This window comes from Dreissena polymorpha, chromosome 15 (assembly GCF_020536995.1).
Source record: "Dreissena polymorpha isolate Duluth1 chromosome 15, UMN_Dpol_1.0, whole genome shotgun sequence".
NCBI classification, from domain to species: Eukaryota; Metazoa; Mollusca; class Bivalvia; order Myida; family Dreissenidae; genus Dreissena; species Dreissena polymorpha.
In genome coordinates, this window is record NC_068369.1 from 30,122,287 (window position 1) to 30,147,251 (window position 24,965).

The 24,965-nt window shown below is 32.6% G+C and overlaps 1 protein-coding gene across 50 annotated transcripts; it reads right to left on the minus strand.

Moving 5' to 3' along the window:
• Positions 1 to 1,167: 1,167 nt before the first annotated feature.
• Positions 1,168 to 23,666, minus strand: LOC127860263 (kielin/chordin-like protein). Of its 50 annotated transcripts, XM_052398211.1 has the most exons (25): positions 23,590 to 23,666; positions 16,145 to 16,183; positions 14,886 to 15,026; positions 12,441 to 12,473; positions 11,625 to 11,774; positions 11,331 to 11,363; positions 10,939 to 11,088; positions 10,641 to 10,673; positions 9,743 to 9,892; positions 9,442 to 9,474; positions 9,039 to 9,188; positions 8,742 to 8,774; positions 8,340 to 8,489; positions 7,923 to 7,955; positions 7,525 to 7,674; positions 7,227 to 7,259; positions 6,830 to 6,979; positions 6,533 to 6,565; positions 6,136 to 6,285; positions 5,839 to 5,871; positions 5,437 to 5,586; positions 4,398 to 4,430; positions 4,071 to 4,217; positions 2,523 to 2,561; positions 1,168 to 1,397 (listed from the first exon to the last, which is right to left on the minus strand). In XM_052398211.1, exons 1-25 carry the CDS (start codon positions 23,663 to 23,665, stop codon positions 1,273 to 1,275), a joined length of 2,247 nt encoding a protein of 748 aa, XP_052254171.1. In that variant the 5' UTR covers position 23,666; the 3' UTR covers positions 1,168 to 1,272. The 50 variants fall into 50 exon arrangements, with proteins under 50 accessions (XP_052254171.1, XP_052254173.1, XP_052254172.1 ...); XM_052398213.1 differs by lacking the exon at positions 9,743 to 9,892; XM_052398212.1 differs by lacking the exon at positions 9,039 to 9,188.
• Positions 23,667 to 24,965: the final 1,299 nt, after the last annotated feature.

Below are 24,965 nucleotides of genomic sequence, written 5' to 3' on the forward strand. Positions count from 1 at the left end.
GGCGTCTCATCTGGATCCAAACTGTTTGCAAAGGCCTTCAAAATTTGGTTCCCGCACTGAAAGAGTTAAATACTAGAATGGATCTGAACAGCATAATGTTAAGTGTCAAGGTCATGGTTTTACCCAAAAATGCAACATTTTCCGTGAAGCATCAGGTAAAATTTTGTGTAAAAATGTCACAGTTCAAAGACATCAACCAAATATCATTTTCTAAGTGACGTTTGCATGGCTGAGCACAAAACTGAGGTCCGTTTTGGGATATCTAGTAAGATTCAAAAGAAATACGCGTTTCGTTGGTCACTTTAGGTCAGTTTCGGCGCATAACATGAGTCATCATGTTTTTGAAACTAAGGATTTCCCAAATATATGGAGATCCGGATTAAAGCTATATTGGGCACGTTTCTTTAGTGTAAATATTCCTCATCTTATGGAAGCAACATATAAGCCTGTTTTGCTGAAGGTAGTTCCTCATGGTACACCCTGTTTGACAAATGGAAAGCTTCCATAAATGTTAACCCTTAATTTAAAAATTTTGTGAAAAGGTTGTATGTGGAGAACATATATAATGCGGATAACGATTGAGTATAAAAGAAAATCATATATTCGCTTGTATTTGTTACTTCAAACGAAAATATGTAAACGTTTGCGATTCTGTGGAAATTAATTCTATTATATTTGCTGAAGCAGAATCAGGCATTTCGTGTTATATATAAATAAGCTATTCTTATGCGAAAAAGATTATTTAGAGTTGTTTTGCGCATATTCATATGAACGATTTGTACAATGCATGCTTTAACTCAAGAATAATTAAAAAAGAATGTGTTTTTACATGTACATTTCATCCGTTCATGCCTAGCGTCCTGTGAAAAGGACGTTGCAAACAGCATAAACCCAGATGAGACGCCGCATGATGCGGCGTCTCATCTGGGTCTACGCTGTTTGCTTAAATAAATTTCTTTAAGAATTGTTCTAAATATAGAAATAAATATACTTGACACCCCTAATTTTGGAAATAAATTGATCCAATTTAGAAGGATTGGAGAGTCCACTGGGCATAAATGGGTTAACTGACATTTTTCAATATCATGTCGTCATCAGCAGAAACGTTGTTTGGGTGTTTGTAGATGAACTATTTTATCATTTCCCATAAATGTGTTAAAGTGAACAATGCATTGAAATGCTTTATTCGTTACATAATGTAACAATGGTATGTCTTTTCATTTAAGTGATACTGTCCGACGTCATCAAACGGTGTTTGAAATCATGACGTAATCAACAGCAACACTTGTCCGGTGGTTTGTACGCATCGCATTGTTTACATTTGACGTCTTTGCAGTTAATTTTCCCAAATTGGCAAGAGCAGATCTTGCAAGGATTTGGAGTTGGAACCTTTTCTCCTTTAAAAAATGAAATACAATATTTGAAAATAATGAATTAATAATTCCCATTTAAATCATTAATAAAGGAACAGTAAATCTCCAACAGTCTTATAACACAATGCAATACATAACAATAAGTATATAAATAATTCATATTGATCTTACCGCATTGGATCATTTAAGAAAGGTGCTTAAGATTATATTGTATATGATAAGTGCATCGCATGTAATCGCATACATAATTTACCCATTTATGCCTAGTGGACTCTCCCATCCTTCGAAATTGGATCAATTTCTTTCCAAAATTAGGGATGTTTAGTATATCTATTTCTATATTTATAATATTTCTAACAGAAATTCCTTTAAGCAAACAGCGCAGAGCCTGATGAGACGCCGCATCATGCGGCGTCTCATCTGGGTCTACGCTGTTTGCGAATGCCTTTTTTCTACACGCAAGGCAGCAATCATTAAATATACAAGTGAATCGCAGACATTGTGCAACCGTTTTAATAATAAAATTTGTAAATTGTAATACGACAACGCAATTGAATATACCACTCGGAACGAACCATGACAAACCACTTATGTCCTCACAAAATATTTAATACTTCATGAAATAAACGAGTTAAAGCCTCTCTAACGCTCATAATCAACGAAAATGTCGTGAAGTATTTCGTCAAATAACACCTAAACAATCAGGGTCCCAGCAATAGCCACAATTTCAACGCTAGATTTGATATGATTACATAGATTTTTGTAGATACAAAATGCTCGTTTTTATTTATTTATGACACAATTAATTCCATTTTAATTTCCCGCGAATATATCTATTCATACGACACACGAACACTAAAATGGTACCATGTTAGTGTTCATGTGTCGTATAAATAGATATAGTTGCGGGAAATTGAAATGGAATTAAATATGCAAAACAAAAATAAAAACGAGCATTTTGTATCTACAAACATTTATTTTAACAGACCACACCTGGCGTTGAAATTTCGGCAGTTGTCATAAGGAACACTGATTTTTAATTGTTAAACTTTAGTTTGTGAAATATTGTAAGAAATTTTCGTTGAATTCGAGTAGTAATGGGGCTTTAAGGGACATACTTTATTCTTAAATAATCATATAAAATATCACCTTCTGCATATTTCTTGCCATTCAGTTCGCAACCGCTGTCTGAAAACGCAAACATTATGAAATAACTTTTTGCAGATAATATATAAAACAACACTGACATGTTTTGATAATTGAAGGTCTTAATAATTGGTGTGTGTGCTTTTGATGAAAGTCATTACGACAAAAGGTTTTACAAGCAAATGATTAATATGCGAACTAGTTCACAGTTATTTGTTTAATTAACTCCACGTATGTGTGTTGGTGGCTATGCCATTTTTAAGTGTCATTTTACCGTATTATGAACTTTGTATTATTGCTTAATAAATGAAATATTGATTTTTAATGTACGTTTTGATAAAAAATATTTATTGATTAATGATTATTACAGTATTTCCATTGTTAAATTAACCCGTCAAACTGCTTGTAGACCTAAATCACATGTTATGAATAAGTGAAACATTTATCCATATTAAGGAATCTATTTTAAAAACTTGTTCACGTTTGCCATATCAATGTTTTACTTTTTTAAGAGCATTTTAAGTACTGGCACATGTTACGAAATAAACGCACAACGGTATATTTAATTACAAAGTTGTGACACCATCGAGGTCTATGTGTCACAGTTGTGGATTTGTGCAAGATTTTGTTGTAAAGGTTTGGATAGACCCCCAACCGAAGTATTTATACCATTCACAAGTTAAAGTAAATAATTTTGTTATTAAAGCCACATAAATACTCTAAATAAACGAATATTTTGATATCCGAACAGTCGTCTAGCTTTCGACGCTGCCTGAAGCCAATCTCGCATTTGCTCGTAAATGTTCAGATATCGTCGCGGGAAATTCAAATCGAATATAGTGTTTACAAAATTTTAAAAACGAGCAATGTGTAACTCGTTATTCTATGTAACTATACCACATCTAGCGTTGAAACTTTGGCTATTGCTATAAGGAACACTGATTTTTATGGGTTAACTTTATTTTACGAAATATTTTAATATTCGTTGATTTTGAGTATTCATGTAGCTTTAAAGTATCACACCTCTCGAGTAAGGTGTTGACTTATAAGACACATTGACTGTCAAACATTTTTACTGCTGATCACTATCGACGATCGGCATCTCTCGAATCAACACAGAGCTGGATAGGCAAGAGACCTATGTCTGAACGTGACTCGTGTAAGGCTCGAACCTTCAATGTCGCTGTTTGTGAAAGCCCTTACCACTAGGCAACGGGGAGACGACATTCATTTAGCTATGTTTTACTGAAACTGGTGATTCTTAACATAGCATTTGGTTTGACGACACGGTGGAAAATTTTAAAGAGAACTCTCCAAAACATGTTGACATGATACAGCAATATGATACACCTATATTTTAACATACATTTATTTGATGCTTTCCGGTGGTTTATAGAAAAATATCAGTGAATTAAAACTGATAATTTCACTGCTTCAAACAGTGAAAATTAACAGTGAAAATTATCGATAAAGGTAAAACACATTTCTCATTACCCTCTATTATCAAACAGTTTAAGTTGTACACAAGTAAACTAAATACTAAATTAATACCTGTTTTACACTCCGGGCAACATTTTCCAGGTGGCGTATATTTTTCGCAATATGGTGGCAGTTCAGGGCAATCTATCACTGCGCACTCAACCTTCCCTTTGACACACTTGCACACTTCACAAGGATTCTCGCTTGGCACACTGTCGTCTATGTAATGAGATTTAGAAAATACATTTATGGGGTCCCTAATGTGCAAACACATTTCCATTTGAATATCATTTTAAAGCGATATAATTGTTTGTTTGAAAACATAGTTTACACACTACATTCTTAACAAATTACATCTTATAAATTGAAACATCATCTACAAAATTTCAAAACATTTACCTTCAGCATATTCCTTGTCTTTATAACCGCAACCTGGTTTTTAAAAGCACAACAGATACTTATAAAATAATTGAGCCTTGTTCTGAGAAAACTGGGCTTAATGCATGTGCGTAAAGTGTCATCCTAGATAAGCCTGTGCAGTCCGCACAGGCTAATCAAGGACGACACTTTCCGTCTAAACTTGATTTTCGGTTAGGAGGGACTTCCTTTTATGTTAAAAATACCATTAAAGCGGAAAGAGTCGTCCCTGATAAGCATGTGCGTACTGCACAGGCTAATATAGGACGACACTTTACGCACATGCATAAGGCCCAGTTTTATCAGAACACGACTCATAATGTCGATATGGACTGCCAAACTAACTATATAATTATCTTGTAGTCGGCAAATGATTTATCTTTAAGATACTTATTAGCTTAATTATTTATTAATTATTTGCTTTGTTTATTTGCACAATAACAAAACTGACACACTTATGTGATGACATGCTTAAAAGTAAACAGGACCGATTATAATATACTATAAATGAATATCATAATACAAATTTGACTTTTCACATATCCATCGTAAATATATCACTCATATTACAGGTACAATCAAACTTTGGTTTATATTTATGTCAAATAAGTAACAATAAAGTTCGAAAACTGTTAACAAAGTATATAACAATTAATAAAGAAACACGGTTTAGGTAGTTATATTTACAAAAAAATCTATATTAAACGGTTTAAGTATGTGTTACCATAAATTAATGTTTTTACATAGTACATGTTATACACTCTTGGCAATAATCAATGACAATTGATTAAAACTTAAAAAAATCAAACACAATTAATAAACACTTAAATAGTACATTTAATTCATTCCTGGCAACATTCAAAGACAAATTATAAACAGTAAACAACCGGTAAAACATGTTTTACATCACGGACAAGAATCAATGAAAATTGATCAATGCTTACACAAAAATGACAACGAAATATGGCGATTGATAAACACTTAAATAATAAATGAGAATTGATAAACACTTCAATAATACCTGTTTTACATTCCGGGCAACATTGTCCCGGTGGTGTGTACGGTTTTTCACAATACGACGGCAAAGGTGGACATCCTATGGGATAGCACTCTACCTTCCCTTTGATGCACTTGCAGGTTTTGCACTTATTATCGCTCGGGACATTTCCGTCTATTCAATTCAATGAAGTATTAATACAATGAAAACAAATGCATATATACCCACGTATTGCAGTTTAAACTCTGCGTACTGTTTTCTATTTCGTATATCGTTTTAATTGCTTTTATCTCAAAGCATATTTTCCATTTTTTACATTGTTTCAAAGTGAATATGTTTTATTTATTTTTTAAATATCATTTATATAATGAGAAGGAATATCATCAAACAAGTTAAAACATACGCTAGTTAGTGTCAAAACTTTACCTTCATCATAGTGCTTGTCATTATAATCGCAACCTGTTTGAAAAAAAAACAACACATGTGGATACAATAATTGTAAATATCAATTGTACAAATGAACACATAACTATATCTTAGTCGGAAAATGATTGCACTTTGTGATTAGTATTATCATAAAAATAACAGAAGTTTGAAAAATTGCGCAATTATTGTATTGCATAACTGATTTAAATGTATGCGTTAGTTTAACATTGTCACAGTAACATTATGCTATCAAAGACTTAAATTTGTAGAAAAGTTAAAACGAATACTTAAAAATACCTGTTTTACATTCCGGGCAACATTGCCCCGGTGGTGTGTATGGTTTTTCACAATACGACGGCAAAGGTGGGCATCCTATGGGATAGCACTCTACCTTCCCTTTGATGCACTTGCAGGTTTTGCACTTATTATCGCTCGGGACATTGCCGTCTATTCAATTACATGAAGTATTCATACAATGAAAACGAATGCACATATACCCACGTATTGCAGTTTAAACTGTGCGTACTGTTTTCTATTTCGTATATCGTTTTAATTGCTTTTATCTCAAAGCATATTTTTTTCATTTTTTATATTGTTTCAAAGTGAATATGTTTTTTTTAAATATCGCTTATATAATGAGAAGGAATATTATCAAAAAAGTTAAAACATACGCTAGTAAGTGTCAAAACTTTACCTTCATCATAGTGATGGTCATTATAATCGCAACCTGTTTGAAAAAAAAAACAACACATGTGGATATAATAATTGTAAATATCAGTTGTACAAGTGAACACATAATTATATCTTAGTCGGAAAATGATTGCACTTTGTGATAAGTATTAACATAAAAATAATAGAAGTTTGAAAAATTGCGCAATTATTGTATTGAATAACTGATTTAAATGTATGCGTTAGTTTAACATGTCACAGTAACATTATGCTATCAAAGACTTAAATTTGTAGAAAAGTTAAAACACACACTTAAAAATACCTGTTTTACATTCCGGGCAACATTGCCCCGGTGGTGTGTATGGTTTTTCACAATACGACGGCAAAGGTGGGCATCCTATGGGATAGCAATCTACCTTCCCTTTGATGCACTTGCAGGTTTTACACTTATTGTCGCTCGGGACATTGCCGTCTATTCAATTACATGAAGTATTAATACAATGAAAACGAATGCATATATACCCACGTATTGCAGTTTAAACTGTGCGTACCCGTTTCTATTTCGTATATAGTTTTAATTGCTTTTATCTCAAAGCATATTTTTTTCATTTTTTATATTGTTTCAAAGTGAATATGTTTTTTTTAAATATCGCTTATATAATGAGAAGGAATATTATCAAAAAAGTTAAAACATACGCTAGTAAGTGTCAAAACTTTACCTTCATCATAGTGATGGTCATTATAATCGCAACCTGTTTGAAAAAAAAAAACAACACATGTGGATATAATAATTGTAAATATCAGTTGTACAAGTGAACACATAATTATATCTTAGTCGGAAAATGATTGCACTTTGTGATAAGTATTAACATAAAAATAATAGAAGTTTGAAAAATTGCGCAATTATTGTATTGAATAACTGATTTAAATGTATGCGTTAGTTTAACATGTCACAGTAACATTATGCTATCAAAGACTTAAATTTGTAGAAAAGTTAAAACACACACTTAAAAATACCTGTTTTACATTCCGGGCAACATTGCCCCGGTGGTGTGTATGGTTTTTCACAATACGACGGCAAAGGTGGGCATCCTATGGGATAGCAATCTACCTTCCCTTTGATGCACTTGCAGGTTTTACACTTATTGTCGCTCGGGACATTGCCGTCTATACAATTACATGAAGTATTAATACAATGAAAACGAATGCATATATACCCACGTATTGCAGTTTAAACTGTGCGTACCCGTTTCTATTTCGTATATCGTTTTAATTGATTTAATCTGAAAGCATTGTTTCCATTATATACATTGTTTCAAAGTTATTTTTTTTTAATTGTAAAACATATTTTACATAATGAGAAAGAATCTCATCAAGATAGTTGAAACATACGCTTCAAAGTGTCAAAACTTTACCTTCATCATAGTGCTTGTCATTGTAATCGCAACCTGTTTGAAAAACACAACAAATACGGATACACAAATTGTCAATATAAATTGCAAAAGTGAACAAATAATTATATCTTAGTCGGAAAATGAGTGATCTTTGAGATAAGTATTATGATAAAAAGAATAGACGTTTGAAAACTTGTGCAATGATTATATTGATTATATTGAATATCTTATTTGAATGTATACGTAAGGTATACATAGTCACTGTAACATTATGATATCAAAGAGGTTAATTTTTAAAAAATGGTCTAAACTAAAAATTTAAATAATACACGTTTTACATTCCGGGCAACATGTGCGTAAGGTAAACATTGTCATAGTAATATTGTTATATCAAAGAGTTAAATTTGTAGAAAAGCTAAAACAAACGCTTAAAAATACCTGTTTTACATTCCGGGCAACATTGTCCGGGTGGTTTGTACGGTTTTTCACAATACGACGGCAACGGTGGACAACCAATTGGATGGCACTTTACCTTCCCTTTGATGCACTTGCAGGTTTTGCACTTATAGTCGCTCGGGACATTGCCGTCTATTCAATTACATGAAGTATTAATACAATGAAAACGAATGCATATATACCCACGTATTGCAGTTTAAACTGTGCGTACCCGTTTCTATTTCGTAAATCAGTTTAATTGATTTTATCTGAAAGCATTGTTTCCATTGTATACATTGTTTCAAAGTGATTTTTTTTTTGTTAATTTTAAAGCATATTTTACATAATGAGGAGGAATATCATGAAAGAAGTTAAAACATACGCAACTAGGTGTCGAAACTTTACCTTCATCATAGTGCTTGTCATTATAATCGCAACCTGTTTGAAAAAACAACAACACATGTGGATACAATAATTGTAATTTTCAATTGTAAAAGTGAACACATAATTATATCTTAGTTTGGAAAATGATTGCACTTTGTGATTAGTATTATCATAAAATTATAGAAGTTTGAAAACTTGCGCAATTATTGTATTGAATAACTGATTTAAATGTGTGCGTTAGGTATACATTGTCACAGTAACATTATGCTATCAAAGACTTAAATTTGTAGAAAAGCTTAAACACACACTTAAAAATACCTGTTTTACATTCCGGGCAACATTGCCCCGGTGGTGTGTACGGTTTTTCACAATACGACGGCAATGGTGGACATTCTACGGGATAGCACTCTACCTTCCCTTTGATGCACTTGCAGGTTTTACACTTATTGTCGCTCGGGACATTGCCGTCTATTCAATTACATGAAGTATTAATACAATGAAAACGAATGCATATATACCCACGTATTGCAGTTTAAACTGTGCGTACCTGTTTCTATTTCGTATATAGTTTTAATTGATTTTATCTGAAAGCATCGTTTCCATTGTATACATTGTTTCATAGTGATTTTTTTTTGTTTAAATTTAAAAACATTATTTACATAATTATAAGGTATATCATCAAATAAGTTTAAACATACGCAACTAGGTGTCAAAACTTTACCTTCATCATAGTGCTTGTCATTATAATCGCAACCTGTTTGAAAAAAAAAACAACAACACATGTGGATACACTAATTGTAAATATCAATTGTAAAAGTGAACACATAATTATATCTTATGTCGGAAAATGATTGTACTTTGTGATTAGTATTATCCTAAAAGTAATAGAAGTTTGAAAACTTGCGCAATTATTGTATTGAATAACTGATTTAAATGTGTGCGTTAGGTTAACATTGTCACAGTAACATTATACTAGCAATACTTTAATTTGTAGAAAAGCTAAAACACACACATAAAAATACCTGTTTTACATTCCGGGCAACATTGCCCCGGTGGTGTGTACGGTTTTTCACAATACGACGGCAAAGGTGGACATCCTATGGGATAGCACTCTACCTTCCCTTTGATGCACTTGCAGGTTTTACACTTATTGTCGCTCGGGACATTGCCGTCTATTCAATTACATGAAGTATTAATACAATGAAAACGAATGCATATCGTCTACTGAATGTAATGACTAGGGTAACTGACATTTTGTGAATTGTTCAGGAAAGCATATTTTCAGACATTTTCAAAAATACAGTAAAAGCACTTACGTTATTTTTTGCGCTCAAAATATTTCAGTGTAGAAAATTATGGTAACTGCTCCTTTCTTAATTTTTTATTGTTTTAAAAAAGACATATCAATTTGGAGTTTTGTTTCGTTTTTCAAGTGTTATTATAATACTAATCAGAAAATTTGAATACGGAAACATGTTTATTATTTTAATAGAACATTTTTTTGCTTCTCCTGAAAATTTAACAAAATGTCAGTTACGCTACTTTTTGCATTCAGAAAATGACACGTGTTTGTTATGTCAAATTCAAAAATTTGATAAAAACATTATTTTTACCAAAAAGGTTGACTTAATATTTTAACAGTTGATGTATGTCACCTAAATAAACACAAAAATGGAAAAAAGTAAAAATTTATAAAAATGTCAGTTACATGACTTATTACATTCAGTAGGCGATATATACCCACGTATTGCAGTTTAAACTGCGCGTACCCGTTTCTATTTCGTAAATCGTTTTAATTGATTTTATCTGAAAGCATTGTTTCCATTGTACACATTGTTTCAAAGTGAATTATTTTTAATTATAAAACATATTTTACATCAAATAAGTTAAAACATACGCAACTAGGTGTCAAAACTTTACCTTCATCATAGTGCTTGTCATTATAATCGCAACCTGTTTGAAAAAAACAACAATACATGTGGATACAATAATTGTAATTTTCAATTGTAACAGTAAACACATAATTATATATTAGTCAAGAAAATGATTGCACTTTGTGATTAGTATAATCATAAAATTATAGAAGTTTGAAAACTTGCGCAATTATTGTATTGAATAACTGATTTAAATATGTGCGTTAGGTTAACATTGTCACAGTAACATTATGATATCAAAGATCTAAATTTGTTAAAAAGCTAAAACACACACTTAAAAATACCTGTTTTACATTCCGGGCAACATTGCCCCGGTGGTGTGTATGGTTTTTCACAAAACGACGGCAAAGGCGGACATTCTACGGGATAGCACTCTACCTTCCCTTTGATGCACTTGCAGGTTTTACACTTATTGTCGCTCGGGACATTGCCGTCTATTCAATTACATGAAGTATTAATACAATGAAAACGAATGCATATATACCCACGTATTGCAGTTTAAACTCTGCGTACCCGTTTTTATTTCGTATATCTTTTAATAGTTTTTATCTGGAAGAATGGTTTTCTTTTTCTACATTGTTGCAAAATGAATATGTTTTATTTATTTTTTTTAAACATTGTTTACAGAATGAGAAAGAATAAGTTGGACGATACGCTACAAGGGTCAAAACTTTACCTTCATCATAGTGCGTGTCACTGTAATCGCAACCTGTTGGAAAGATACAACAAATACGTATACAATAATTGTAAATATCGATTGTAAAAGTGAACACATAGTTATATCTTAGTCGGAAAATGATTGCACTTTGAGATTCGTTTTATCATGAACAGAATATACTTTTGAAAACTTGCAAAATTATTTTATTTAATAACTGATAAAAATGTATACGTTAGTTAACATAGCCACAGTAACATTATGCTTTTAAAGAGTTAAATGTGTAGAAAGTGTTAATCAAACACTTAAAAATACCTGTTTTGCATTCCGGGCAACATTTTCCCGTTGGTGTGTACGGTTTTTCACAATAAGACGGTAAAGGTGGACATCCTGTGGGGTTGCACTCTACCGTCCCTTTAAGGCACTTGCACACTTCACACTTATTGTCACTCGGCACATCTTCACCTATTAATACAATAACTCAACAATATACTCTAGTTTTAAAAATGCTTAAGTTCTTAACATGTTTCTGTCAAAGACATCAGAACTACTATTAAAAGAAAAATAAACACAGTGAATGGAGTCAACGTAATACAGTAATATTACGTCGATTGACGGAAGATATACATATATATATATAACAAGTTTAACAAGTTAAACATGTTTATTAAATACCACATCTAGATAGCCAAAAGCTCAAGTGGACACAGTAGGCATTCAGTGTTCACAAAGTAAATAGTTTATGATTAAACCAAGTAATAATACAGTTCATTGCAACAATACATGAATGAATCTTTATATACTAGGTTCATATATTAACAACTATCGATAGTATATATGTAATTATGTATATAAAACCCACCGTATTTCAAAATGGACAAGGGCATGAGTCGTGTCTTTCAGTTACAATACACTTCTTTGAACAAATAACACTTTAAGTATAAAAAAGTTATGATTGCATCCGATGCTTATATTTCTATTTATAAAACGTATTAAACGTATTACAATGCAGAAACCGTACAATATATTACCGAACCGCCACAAACACTAATGTGTTCTTTGATATCATAACCCTGACGATGCTTAAAACATAAATTGAATTTTGTAAATTTTAATAAAAGGAGCACGTACCATCGTTATATTTTTTTCCATCAATTTCGCAGCCTGTTGGGAAAAAGACGAAAACAATCAATTGTTGAAACATCAAAGATTCACTTCACCGCATCGTACTATTGTTGCCATGTTAGAAAATTAATTGTACATTACAAATTGTACCGATTTAGCAAACTATTTTATAAACTTGTCTGTGAAAACATGTGAAATACTAGAATACATTGATGCAAACGGTAATGTAAAAAAACCCACAACAGTGTTTGGCCTTATTAGGTTTGTTACACAGGTAGGCCTGTTGTATAAATGTTCTGTCGTGGAGGCGTCATTTGAATCTATTGACCTTTGTAACCTCGACATGGATTGACGAATAGACATATTTGTTGTTCTTTTACTAACACAAATGTATGTTAAGGAGAAAAATATTGGGAGGAACTTAAAAATGTGCAACAAAAATGAGCCATCATCAAGTAAAGCTGAGATCATTATAAAGAGTTTATAACGCTAAACGATATAATCAATATATCTGCATGTTGCATTCGTTAACCCTTTGCATGCTGGAAAATTTGTCGTCTGCTAAAATGTCGTCTGCAGAATTTCTAAAATTAGCATTTTCTTCGATTTTTTTTAAAGAATACTATCAGAACAGCAAACAGTTTGGATCCTGATGAGACGCCACGTTCTGTGGCGTCTCATCTGGATCCAAACTGTTTGCAAAGGCCTTTAAAATCCGGTTCCCGCACTGAAAGGGTTAACAACCACAACTGTGATCGCTTTCACGAGAGGGCTAATAGTTATCATATGTCTGTTATATTCCGTTCTGTATATATTACCACCGTGTATGTGAATTTTCAACTTTAAACATGGATAATAGATATAGTCATAACTTACCAAGCATATCGAACGATAAGTTACACGCAGCTATACGTCGACGTTAGCAACATCAAATTTACAAATATGTGCCATTTTATTAAATGGCTTACATTTCCTAGTATCATATTATGATATTACACAGAATCTAACTTTTATAATGTAGAACGTGAACATTCGTCCCTAGCGTTGGTGTTGAGACGTTCATCTTATTCAATATAACATCTCTTAAAACGTGCACCATTTTTAGTATATTTCTTTAATCATAATGGTTACACAAATGTTTCTTCAGATTGTAAGGATTTTTACGTCAGTTTTATACAATTCCAGATAATTTCCAGATAATTTTACAAACAATTATTTATTTGTGTTGTTTCAGCAATCCAACATTTTAAAATTTTCGAAAATAAAGATGCTCATCAAAATATACAGTTACAATGAAACATATGTAACGCAGTGTGTCATATACATTTATATAGCATGTTGATTTTTTTCGTTGTGTGTCTGTGATTTAAATATTAAAAAGTGATTTTAAAGTTAAGACTTTTTGGTAAAATATTGTGAATTCTCTTTTTGTGGATCAATATACCCTGTGTTGGTGTTTTACATTTTAACGTTGTACTTTCGGTCATATTTTTGGAAACAAAGGGTTAAATACTTTAAGGGAGGTTATACAATTTCTCTGACGTAAAAAAAAAATTATACGATTTTTAAAAACTTTTTCACCATCACTCGTTAAGTGCAAACTAAAGGCATATAAGCGCGTGCTGTGATGGTAGACGTTCATGGTATGAGTTTTGTAATAAAGGGATCCATGCTCGAAACTGTATTTGGATATTTTTACAGAGTCATCTCCTCTATTAAACATAGTTCTCTCTCGTACATAGTTATTTCCCCTATATTGCAGACCTACCTACCCTTTAAAATATATTTTCGCGTATTTGAAATATGTGTCACACTAATTATATATTGAACATTTTTGAAATTTGTGAAGTTTGTTTTGAAATATAAGTCGGAACCATAAAATAAACAAGCATCTGCAAACATATGTGATGAAACGAATTGCAATAACGTTAAAACGACGGGTATGTAGCACTGACTAACTGTTTATCAAGGTAATTGTTGAATAACGCTTGGCGACGATATCCCTTTACTACCATTGAATTACGCTTGGTGACGACATCCGTTTACAATTATTGAATAACGAATGGTGAGGATATCCCTTTACTACCACTGAATAACGCTTTGCGATGATATCCCTTACTTTCATTGAATAACGCTTGGCGACGATATACCTTAGCTACCAATGAATAAGGACTGGCGACGATATCCATGTATTACCATAGATAACGCTTTGCTTCGATATTCTTAACTACAATTGAATAACGTTGTCAACTTTGATATACATTTAACATTTTAATATCAAGGTAAGGGACTATCCAGTGGAACAAATATTGTATCAGTTAGCATACACAATTAATCGTATGTCCGTCCGTGTTTGCAATTGTTCGCGCGTAACAAGCGTCACGTTATCTGAAAAGTCGCAGCAAATGCAAGTGGTTACCGTCATAACATGTTACCTGTGGATAAACTTACCTGGTTTGCATTCCTTACAGCACTTTCCCGGTGGTTTGTAAGGGTTGTCACAGTTTGGCTTGGGGCAGTCAATAGTAACACACTTCCATCTCCCGTTGCGACACGTGCATGGTTTACAAGGGTTTTTGGGTGCATCGTATTCTGGTATGATGTATATATATTTATGTTATTACTTGTTCTTAATATTTTTAAATTTGTATCGACAGCTTTCTAGTTTTAGCGCTTAGTGCTGAATCATTTATAAAGGGACTTGTTCACAGTTTTGTAAAATGACGACTTTTTAAATAAGTGTCAGAAAAAACAATGTATAAAATAAGTGTCAAGAAGTACAATAACACTCTACATGTATAATGATGTTTAAAATACTTGTAAATTCATGGCTAAGTATCTTTAAAAAACGGTAAAATAATAAAGCGTTTGTAACGTTTTTTGCCGATATTTGAAAAAAATTCATCGTGTAGTACTTACACAGGGTTTTTAATTCGTATTATGTATGAAATCTTGCGTTGAGCAGCGACAGCACATCAACTTTACAATAGGACGTCGTTAAACATTAATTCAGTCAATGATAAAAATGACGCTAACCCTAACCTTAACCCTAAGCCTAACTTTTGGTTCGAATACTCGGGAAGCACGAAGTTTTAATGTAATTTTAATCTCTTGCTTGCCTGATTTGTTAGAACCAGTCGAACTTTAAGAATTTATTCGTTTACATATTAAATGAGAGTGTTCACAATTACAAAAAGTTGTGATCAAGTCCCTTTAACAACGATATACTGTTTCACTAGTTTATGTCGCATTTTGCCGCCGATTTTTTATTCTTATGTCGTCAGTCTTACTGGCCCTGAGCCGGATGATGGAGTGTGGCATGCTGATAATGTAATTTTTTTCAAAACGTTTGTTTAATATGTAATATGAAATATGTTATATGTGTATAAGTATTTCTTTACTCACTCTACCGTTCATGCGTATAATTATATTGACTATAGTTATATTATTTTTTTATACTGAATATATTAATTTTATTTGATATCCTTTTATAAGTAAGACACTTGGTTTTCTTGTTTCTTCGTTATAATAAATCATAAATTCTGATCGATTGTGTTAAAAAAAACTGAACAGCCGCCTTTTACCAGCTCAAATCAGTGTCGTAGTTTGTAAATGACATGACAATAAATTGCAATGATATGACACAAAAAAGAACCATAAATAAAAACATCAAAATGAAAAAAAAAAACATAAAGAAATTGCAGCATTACCTTGACCAAAGCTTCCATATACTTTTCCATCTTTGCACTCTGGAACAAAAATATATGATTATTGAAATCAATTTTCGAATATATTAGTGAGATAAACATAATGATTATTTCAAACCACACATGAGTAACCACACTGCACATGATAAACAACTAATACATGTTACAATATTTGCAGTGTTGCCTATTAGAACTATTTTTTATTCGTTAAGTTTCTTTTTTTTTAATTTGCATATTATCAAAATATAAACAGAATAAGCGGATGAATAATAACAAAGTAATTCGGATTTGTTATTTATTCTTGCAGCGAGTTTATTCTTCAAGTGTATTCTTTAAGCATATTGTAAGACCGCACTTGAGGTAAGCCCAATAAAAAACTAAATTAGTGTTTATTTACAAATTAGCATATAATTTGAAATCCCCTCTCGAAACACAATATAGGAGTGTGTTATGCTGTCTATTTAGCCTAATGTATGTGATGATTTTATTGCAGAATAAATTTAGATGTGTTATGCAAAGAGATTCTCGTTTGTTGCAAGTGAGAACAATTTGATTATTTTATTGTTTATATTGAACTGTCTTCTAAGATAAATTACTTTTTCTGTTCTTAATATTTAGCATTTAAATAGGTAGCGACATTCATCACATATGTCAGCACAAAGTGGACACTTTCTCTTATTTACAGGTACATTTTGCAATCATCCAATTTCGATAGGTATTATATTACTAAGGTTTCTTGTGAAGAAGGCAATCAGCGTTTGAGTAAGGATCGTAAGTAGTTACGTTATGTTCATTCCTTGTGATCTGACATCGAAAAAATGGCATTATTGATATATATCTAAATGCTCAAAGTATACACATAGAATTATTCACAACTCATTCGTGTATACTGTGACAAGTCTGTATATTGTATTTTTGGGCCGGTGGCCTTTAATTACGAAATACATTGTCTTGGCTAGTCATTCCATGTGTCAGAAGGTCTAGGTTATTCTTTACGTTTTGTATGTAAATATCGTTCTGTTTAATTGATTGAGATTATTGAAGCCATTAGCCGTTCATGAATGTTTGGCTGTACCAAACTCTAGAATATCCATTTTTCCATACTATTTTTTCTATATTTTCTATCCAAGAGGAATTTAATATGTGTTTTGAGTGTAGGTCTAAGAGTAAGTGATATGTATTGGAAGACAGTTATGATATTTTTAAAAAATCACTATGACTTTGATATTTGCTTTGTCGTAAAAGCGTGACAGTTTCTTAGAATTTACTTATGACAATTCTGTTTTATCCATAAAGCGAGTCCAGTATGCAATTGATCTGTTTTGGCTGTCTAATGTAATTGGTGTGCGGCTAGTTTCTCTATACATTCTGAATTATATTGGAGCTTTATATGTATAGTATATATATAGGATCTGACACGAGTTGTCATATCAAACCATATTTTATTAAACGAGTTCAGGAATTTCCTGGACGAGTTAAATAAAATATGGTATGATATGACAACGAGTGTCAGATCTTTTTTTATCACATGCTTTTAAATGAGCAAATTAAATAAATATTTACGCAAAAATAATGATAAATCCCGAATGTTGTTTACATTTCGTGACGTCATTTGACGTTGCAACGTCATTTCAGCAAAATAACAAAATGTGATAGGTCAATAAACGAAAACTAAGCCAATGAAAACGCTTCAAAATGTTGTATTACACATGTGTAATATAAATCAATATGTAATGGTTGTATTACATGGGAAACAGGGTATAGCATGTGATATATTTTAGTAAGCGAAGCTGAAATCTTTCTCATTTATCTATATTCCCAATTGCCCGAATTTCAATGGCATACAGTTGTATTGGTGTAATGCTTTTTTTAAACACATCTATTTGCAGGTCATGCGGTAAGGACACAGCTTTGATTTTTCGGAAAAGGACACATATAGCCTAAGTGGCTTGTTCGGAAATATATTTATTTTTTTAACAAATGTACCAGTTGTATGAAGTAAATGCCTACATTTACAGTTTCAATATCTGTATTTCACATTATTAATGATTTTCAAATAATCATTTGGGGGGGGGGTCTTATTTACATTAATGTTAAATTTTTAGTTTTACCTGTATGTTTTGAAATTATGAAGGGCTTTTTGAAGATCTATATTGACATCAATTGATATTACCGTACCGTCCGCATAGAATTTTTTTCAAGTTTGTATGTAGGCCATGAACAGATATTTCATTATTCAGTCCATTTATCTCACATAAATTAAAGTATTTGCGTTTAAGACAATATTCACAGGAAAGGGGTTAAGTTTTTGCCTTTTCGTACTCCGACTATACATTAAAAGAAAGCAGTGTGCCCTTTTCTTTTTATAACTTTTGATTATATATATGTATAAATACTGGTTAAAGTTTATAGCATTTACCATTTAGTTTCTCAATTTGCATTTTTGCCATATACCTTGTCAGAGTCGAGGGCTTTTTTGAATTCAACAAAGAAAACAAAGTTACTTTTTATTTGCATGTTTTACATCAATAACTGTTTTGAGTATGGATATGTAATCTGTCGTAATGAGGATTTTGCAAAAGTCTGTCTGGGTTTCGTTAATAAGGCTCTGTTTTGCGAAATTTTGTGTAAATTATATTGCTAAGAATGTTTGCCAAAACAGCTTAAACGTGAGATTGGGCTGAAATTTTCGAAAAGAGTGGACTAGCTTATGTTTTTATAAATAGGTTGTGTTTGACTATCGTCCAGTTTTCTTGCATACTTCCGATGTCGAGAATTGCGTTAAATAATTTGACATTTACATGTGTAGGGTCAGAATGGTGGTGATAAATTATTTTATATGTTTATTTACTATATTGTCTGCTCCGGTGATTTTGGTAAAGTTATTTAAATATAAGTTGCTTTTAAATCATGACATTAAAATGTTTACATTATTTTAAGAAATACAATTTTAATTTACCTGTGATTGTTCGATGTTAATTGGAATTTTGTTTAAACAGATCAACATCAAAATGACCGATGTCAAATGTCTCTTTGAAAATTCTATAAGTTTAAGACATTCCTGGAGGTTTCTAACTTGTTAGAACAATTCGGCACATTAAGTAAATTCTAAGAAACTGTCACGTTTGTACGACAAAGCATAAGAAAATATCAAAATTATAGTGATTTTTTTTAATTATACATTCTTAATGACGTTTGTATCTAAGAACGTTTCAGAATACTGCCCCAGCGTCACTTAACGGGTTAGGGTTAACCCTAACCCTAACCCGTTTCAGAATACCGCCCCAGCGTCACTTAACATTTTTTCAAATACCAAATTTATGATATTTGGTAGAATATGTTCACGTGGACAATTTTGTATATAGCCATACACTTAATTGCTTGGTACAAAATAAACACCAAGTCAAATAACAAAAGCACTTATATATTTTGGTAGAATATATTAACTTAACCAGTTCTGTAAATAACACTATCTTTAAATATTAAAATGTTTTGGTAGAATGGGTTCACTTAGACAGTTAACAACAAAACACATATTACTAATAGAACGTGTTCACCTAGACAATTTTGGTACTGTAGTTGCTCAATGTAATGGCCAGGCCTTGGTACACACACGTGTATCCTTACCACCGACAATAAATTCTAGTGGTACTTTAGTTGCTCAATGTAATGGCCAGGCCTTGGCACACACACGAGTATCCTCACCACCAACAATAAATTCTAGTGGTACTTTAGTTGCACAATGTAATGGCCAGGCCTTGGCACACACACGTGTATCCTTACCACCAACAATAAATTCTAGTGGTACTTTAGTTGCTCAATGTAATGGCCAGGCCTTGGCACACATACGTGTATCCTTACCACAAACAATACATTCTAGTGGTACTTTAGTTGCTCAATGTAATGGCCAGGCCTTGGCACACACACGTGTATCCTTACCACCAACAATACATCAATGTTTTCCAATATTGTAAGGAGCTCTAAGCAGCGCAGTAAGTCCATAAACAGTTAATTTTAACATTACTCGACCTATTTGTGATGTTTCTATTTACGTGTGATTACACAATTCTTCGATCTCAACCTTTGCTGCATTCAACTGCAACACGTCAAGGTCCTGTAATGCGGTCAGGTACGTGAAACTGTTGGTCAATTAACGCGGATTTCACATTTGAACCGCGTTTTGATTGAACCGGTTATTATAGATGTGCTTAAAAACCCTTCCAGATTAGCCAGTGCAGTTCGCACAGGCTATGCATGGACGACACCTTCCGCTTGCATTTACTTTTCAAGGACGACTTTTTAAGAAGTGTCTTCTTAGCCAATATCGTGTTAAGGCGGCAAGCGTCGTCCCTTATTGGCCTTATCCAATTGAACAGGCTAATCCGTGACGCACATGTATGAAATCTTACTTTCCCAGAGCGAGACTACTTTCCCAGAGCGAGGCTACATTCCCAGAGCGAGGCTACTTTCCCAGAGCGAGGCTTAATGTGTTTTTAAATAGCCAATAACATAAAGGCCATCCACAGATTAGTAAAATCCTAACTAGCTAAACAAATTCCGCGAATCTGTCGCAGATTAATAAAATAATCTCCAGACTCGATTACGCGATTGTACGGCGATTAAGTCGAACATGCAGTATTCGATCATGCTGACATATAAAAATAGTCGTATATTTATAAAGTAGTCACGTGAGAGCAATTGGTGTCACAGCAACGCAATTCTTCGCCGGTGGGCAAAACCTTGGTAATCTCGTGAGTTTGTCTACACACAGAAAATAATCTAATGAACACGCACTCTTGATACTAACAATGATGCTGCGTGCACATCATTATACACCGTGTAATGTAGAACAGTATATTGAATGTTTTTAAAATGGAGAAACCGCGTCATAGGTTGGTTATAGATGACAAACAAGGATTTCCCGTTTTGGCCTCAAATTGTTAATGACAATGCTTGTATTTTTTTTAAAGCTAGCATTTAATGTGTTAAATGTAATATAGTAGTAATATCATTGTTGTTTGTTCCTAGTTATAAATTTGACAGAGAGCCTACTTGCACTGATGGAGAGTAATCAAAATTATTTGATAGAACGTGTCCATGTAAGGCCCCATTAACAGGGTGCCGATTCAAAGGGGTTTTCAAGGGTTAACACACGGGCAGATAGGTTGTAAACACACCGTTACGAACTTTATTTGTTCAAATATCTAAAGATATTAAAATACATTTGAAAAATCTTCAGTGCATAAAATACAGTTTTCTTGCAGTTTGTGTTGATATATTGAGGTATAAGAATAAATCCTTGAATACTTCTAAAATCGATGATTAAATTTCACGTTGCGTGAAGCATTACCTTGCAGTACACAAGTGATTTTTGAACAGAAACGCTGGCTTATTAAATAAAGAAATTCTGATGTATTTCACACTGCCACATGCAGCATAAAAATCTGTCTTTTATGCACTAGGTGAAATAATTAAGAAAAAATGTTTTGACACGTTATTTGATAAAAGCACCACTTTCCGGTGTGTTTACATCCATTAATATTTTATTGGGAACCCACTATGTGACGTGACTCTTCACCCTGATGAAGCATATTCTCGATGAGGTACTTGCCAATACGTTTTGTATTATGAATAGTCCTGGGTGCGATCGTTGAAATGCCCAATGATTAAAACACCATTTTACACATTAGATCAATTATTTGTGCGAAAGTAATAGGGACAATGCTTATTTAAAATGGGGGAGACATGCGTTAAGTTTAGTGTAATGCTGAATTACATTTCAAATTTATGTTTACAACATGCATGCTTGTAATATTAATATTATGTACATTTAAGTTGGACTGGTTGTTGAAATATTCACAACAAAGCTCTGACCATTTCTTGTAAAGGTCCATCTTTTCTAAAACAAGAAATCGCAGACATCCTAAATTGAAAGCATCTAGCACCACAATAAGTCACGTAAGCAATTAATAATATTGCACAACGGTGTCATTTTCTTCAAATGTGTTGCCACCAGAGACAAGCATCTCAGATCAAGTGATTTTTTTACATATGACCGTAACACTAAAGCTCCGGTCCATATAATTGAAATAAAAGCTTTAAATAAAATAAAAATGTAAGACGTTTATTTTACTAAAAACCTCTTGGTTTTATAAACTACACTTAAATGAAAAAGACCCGAACACGCATGGGATAAACTAATGGTCACAGAGTAAAGAAACGGAGAATACGAACTGTGCACATATAATGGAGAGAAAGGCATTACCGCCTCAACTTTTGAAAAAAATATATAAGTAAACAATATAAAATATAGAAAATGGATATTATTATTACGTTAAGATTCAATTATCAATATATGCTGACGATGGCTTCAAAGTGAATTTCATTGTAAACTATAAGTCTTTTAACGTAATACACAACGTTATGCAACTATATTTACTCTGAGTTTAGTTTACACTGGTTGAAAATGGATTCTTTATATGTCAATATAAATAGGGTAGTCCCAACATTGAAATTGAACGTAACTTATCCATTTATGATCATGTTTAGCCATGCTTCCCACATTTGTATGCGATTTGAAAATCTAATTTAACACACGCTATATACATAGCGATACTTGCGACAAAATCTTACAAATATTAATGCATGTGTGTGCGCATATACGATTTCAAATTCAAAATTGTTCTAAATATTAAACCGACTCAAGAATATGATCAAATAAAGTTAAATAAGATATAAAGATACGTTTTGATTTCACATTAAATGTTGATTTTGTTTCCAATCAAATGGATAACGATTATTTATTTCAATGTTTTTATTACATAATTGCATAATTAACATATTGTGTATCTTTGTCTAATTAAAAAGTTTGCACAAAAAAGTGGGGATGCACAAGCAGTGAACCTGCCACTTAACCCATGAATGCCTAGTGGACTCTCCCATTCCATCTAAATTGGATCAATTTATTTCAGAAATTAGGGATTTGAAGTATATTAATTTCTATATTTAGAATATTTCTTACAGAAATTCCTTTAAGCAAACAGCGCAGACCCTGATGAGACGCCGCATCATGCGGTATCTCATCTGGGTCTACGCTGTTTGTCAAGGTCTTTTTTGAGACGTTAGGCATACATGGGCAAAACGTGTTGTATGTTACCTTTTCTTTTGAAAGTGTATTCTAGCTTGATTTTATTCCATGTGTTTCCATATGCCCACTTAAACAAATCCAACGGTCACCGTGTCGCAGCGGTCATGGTATCCGCCTAGCGACCCGGAGGCCACGGTTCGATCACAACTGTTGGGGCGTTCATTAGATCACCCTTAAGATGCCAATTACTGGTTTTACCCAGCAAAACGGACTCTCAAGAGCATTTATATTTCATTCGACTATCAAAACAATCATGCTAAAATAAAAACGTTTCAAGTTACTAGGTCAGATTAATTCTTACTTTTAGCGCGACCGGCTGACACAACGGCCACTAAGAAGACTAAAATGGCTCCAAGCACCAGTCCACCGCTGCGCATCCTATATCGGAAATGTATGTAGTACAGGTCATATTGTTATCTCCCTTTTCGTATAACATATATTTACTTTTTGTTTGAAATTTTTCATCTCCATAGTGTTAGTTAACCAATAAAAGCTGATGCAATACCTGTATTTGTTATGTCCAATCATAAACGAGAATTAGTCCGATGAGCAACCATGAACTGGTTTTATTTATTTATTTATTTATTTAAAAGATGTTACGAATGAAATATTTTAATGGTCGGCAGCGTTTAACTGTAGTTCCAGACTAGACCAACTGAACTAGCCCGTCGCTATTTTTCATAATGGCATTCATAAAGAATGTCCATCTCTTGTAGAAGAAATTTGTGAACTTCACCAACAAATGCCAAGACAAGACGAGGTAAGACTATAAGTCTGTTGTGCAAATATAAGTAAAGAATATACGTGATAGTTTAATTTGATAATTATGCCAGATCTTGTAACATACACATGAAACACATGAGAAAAGGAAATATACCTTACTTATTTGACTTTACTTCATTTAACGAAATCGTGTCATACAAATGGTGAATCAAACGTTGAATCAATAAAAAAAGTTCCTAAATACTTCTTTTTTTGTATACACCATTGCTATATTGTGTTGATAAGTACAATATTTTACATACCTGAATTTTGCGGAAAGTGTAAAGACTGAATAAACGAAATCGTGTCATACAAAAGGTGAATCAAACGTTAAATCAATGCAAAAGCTCCAAAATACTCCTTAATTGTTTACACCATTGCTATATTGTGTTGATAAGGTAAGAACAATATTTTACATACCTGAATTTTGCGGAAAATGTAAAGACTGAATAAAGTTTGATCTCTTTTGTTTCTATTGTTTAAGTTTACCGGATATGCTTAAATCGTACCAAAATAAACATAATACGTATTAGACTAAACGGATTTCATGCTGCCTTCATATATTCGTTGATCTCCGGAATATGCAGAACATGCTAATCTGCGATAAATGTCGCAGATTTGTGATTATGCATGGTGATGTGAACAAGGTATGTTTGTCATGTTACTTCCTCCAGGAAAACAAACACTAAAGCTCTTCACAGCCGTTACATTAAATACAGATTAGCAATCCGTTTATGAGTAGTTGGTAGTGTTTGAAATCAAACGCCATTGCATCAACAATCCTGTGTCCATAATTTAACTGATTGTTACAAAACCTTTACCTATTGTTCAACCATATTGCCTATGTCTGCCATAACTAAGTTTGTTGTTCTTAACACACATTGGCAATAATGTATAAATATTACTTCAATGCGA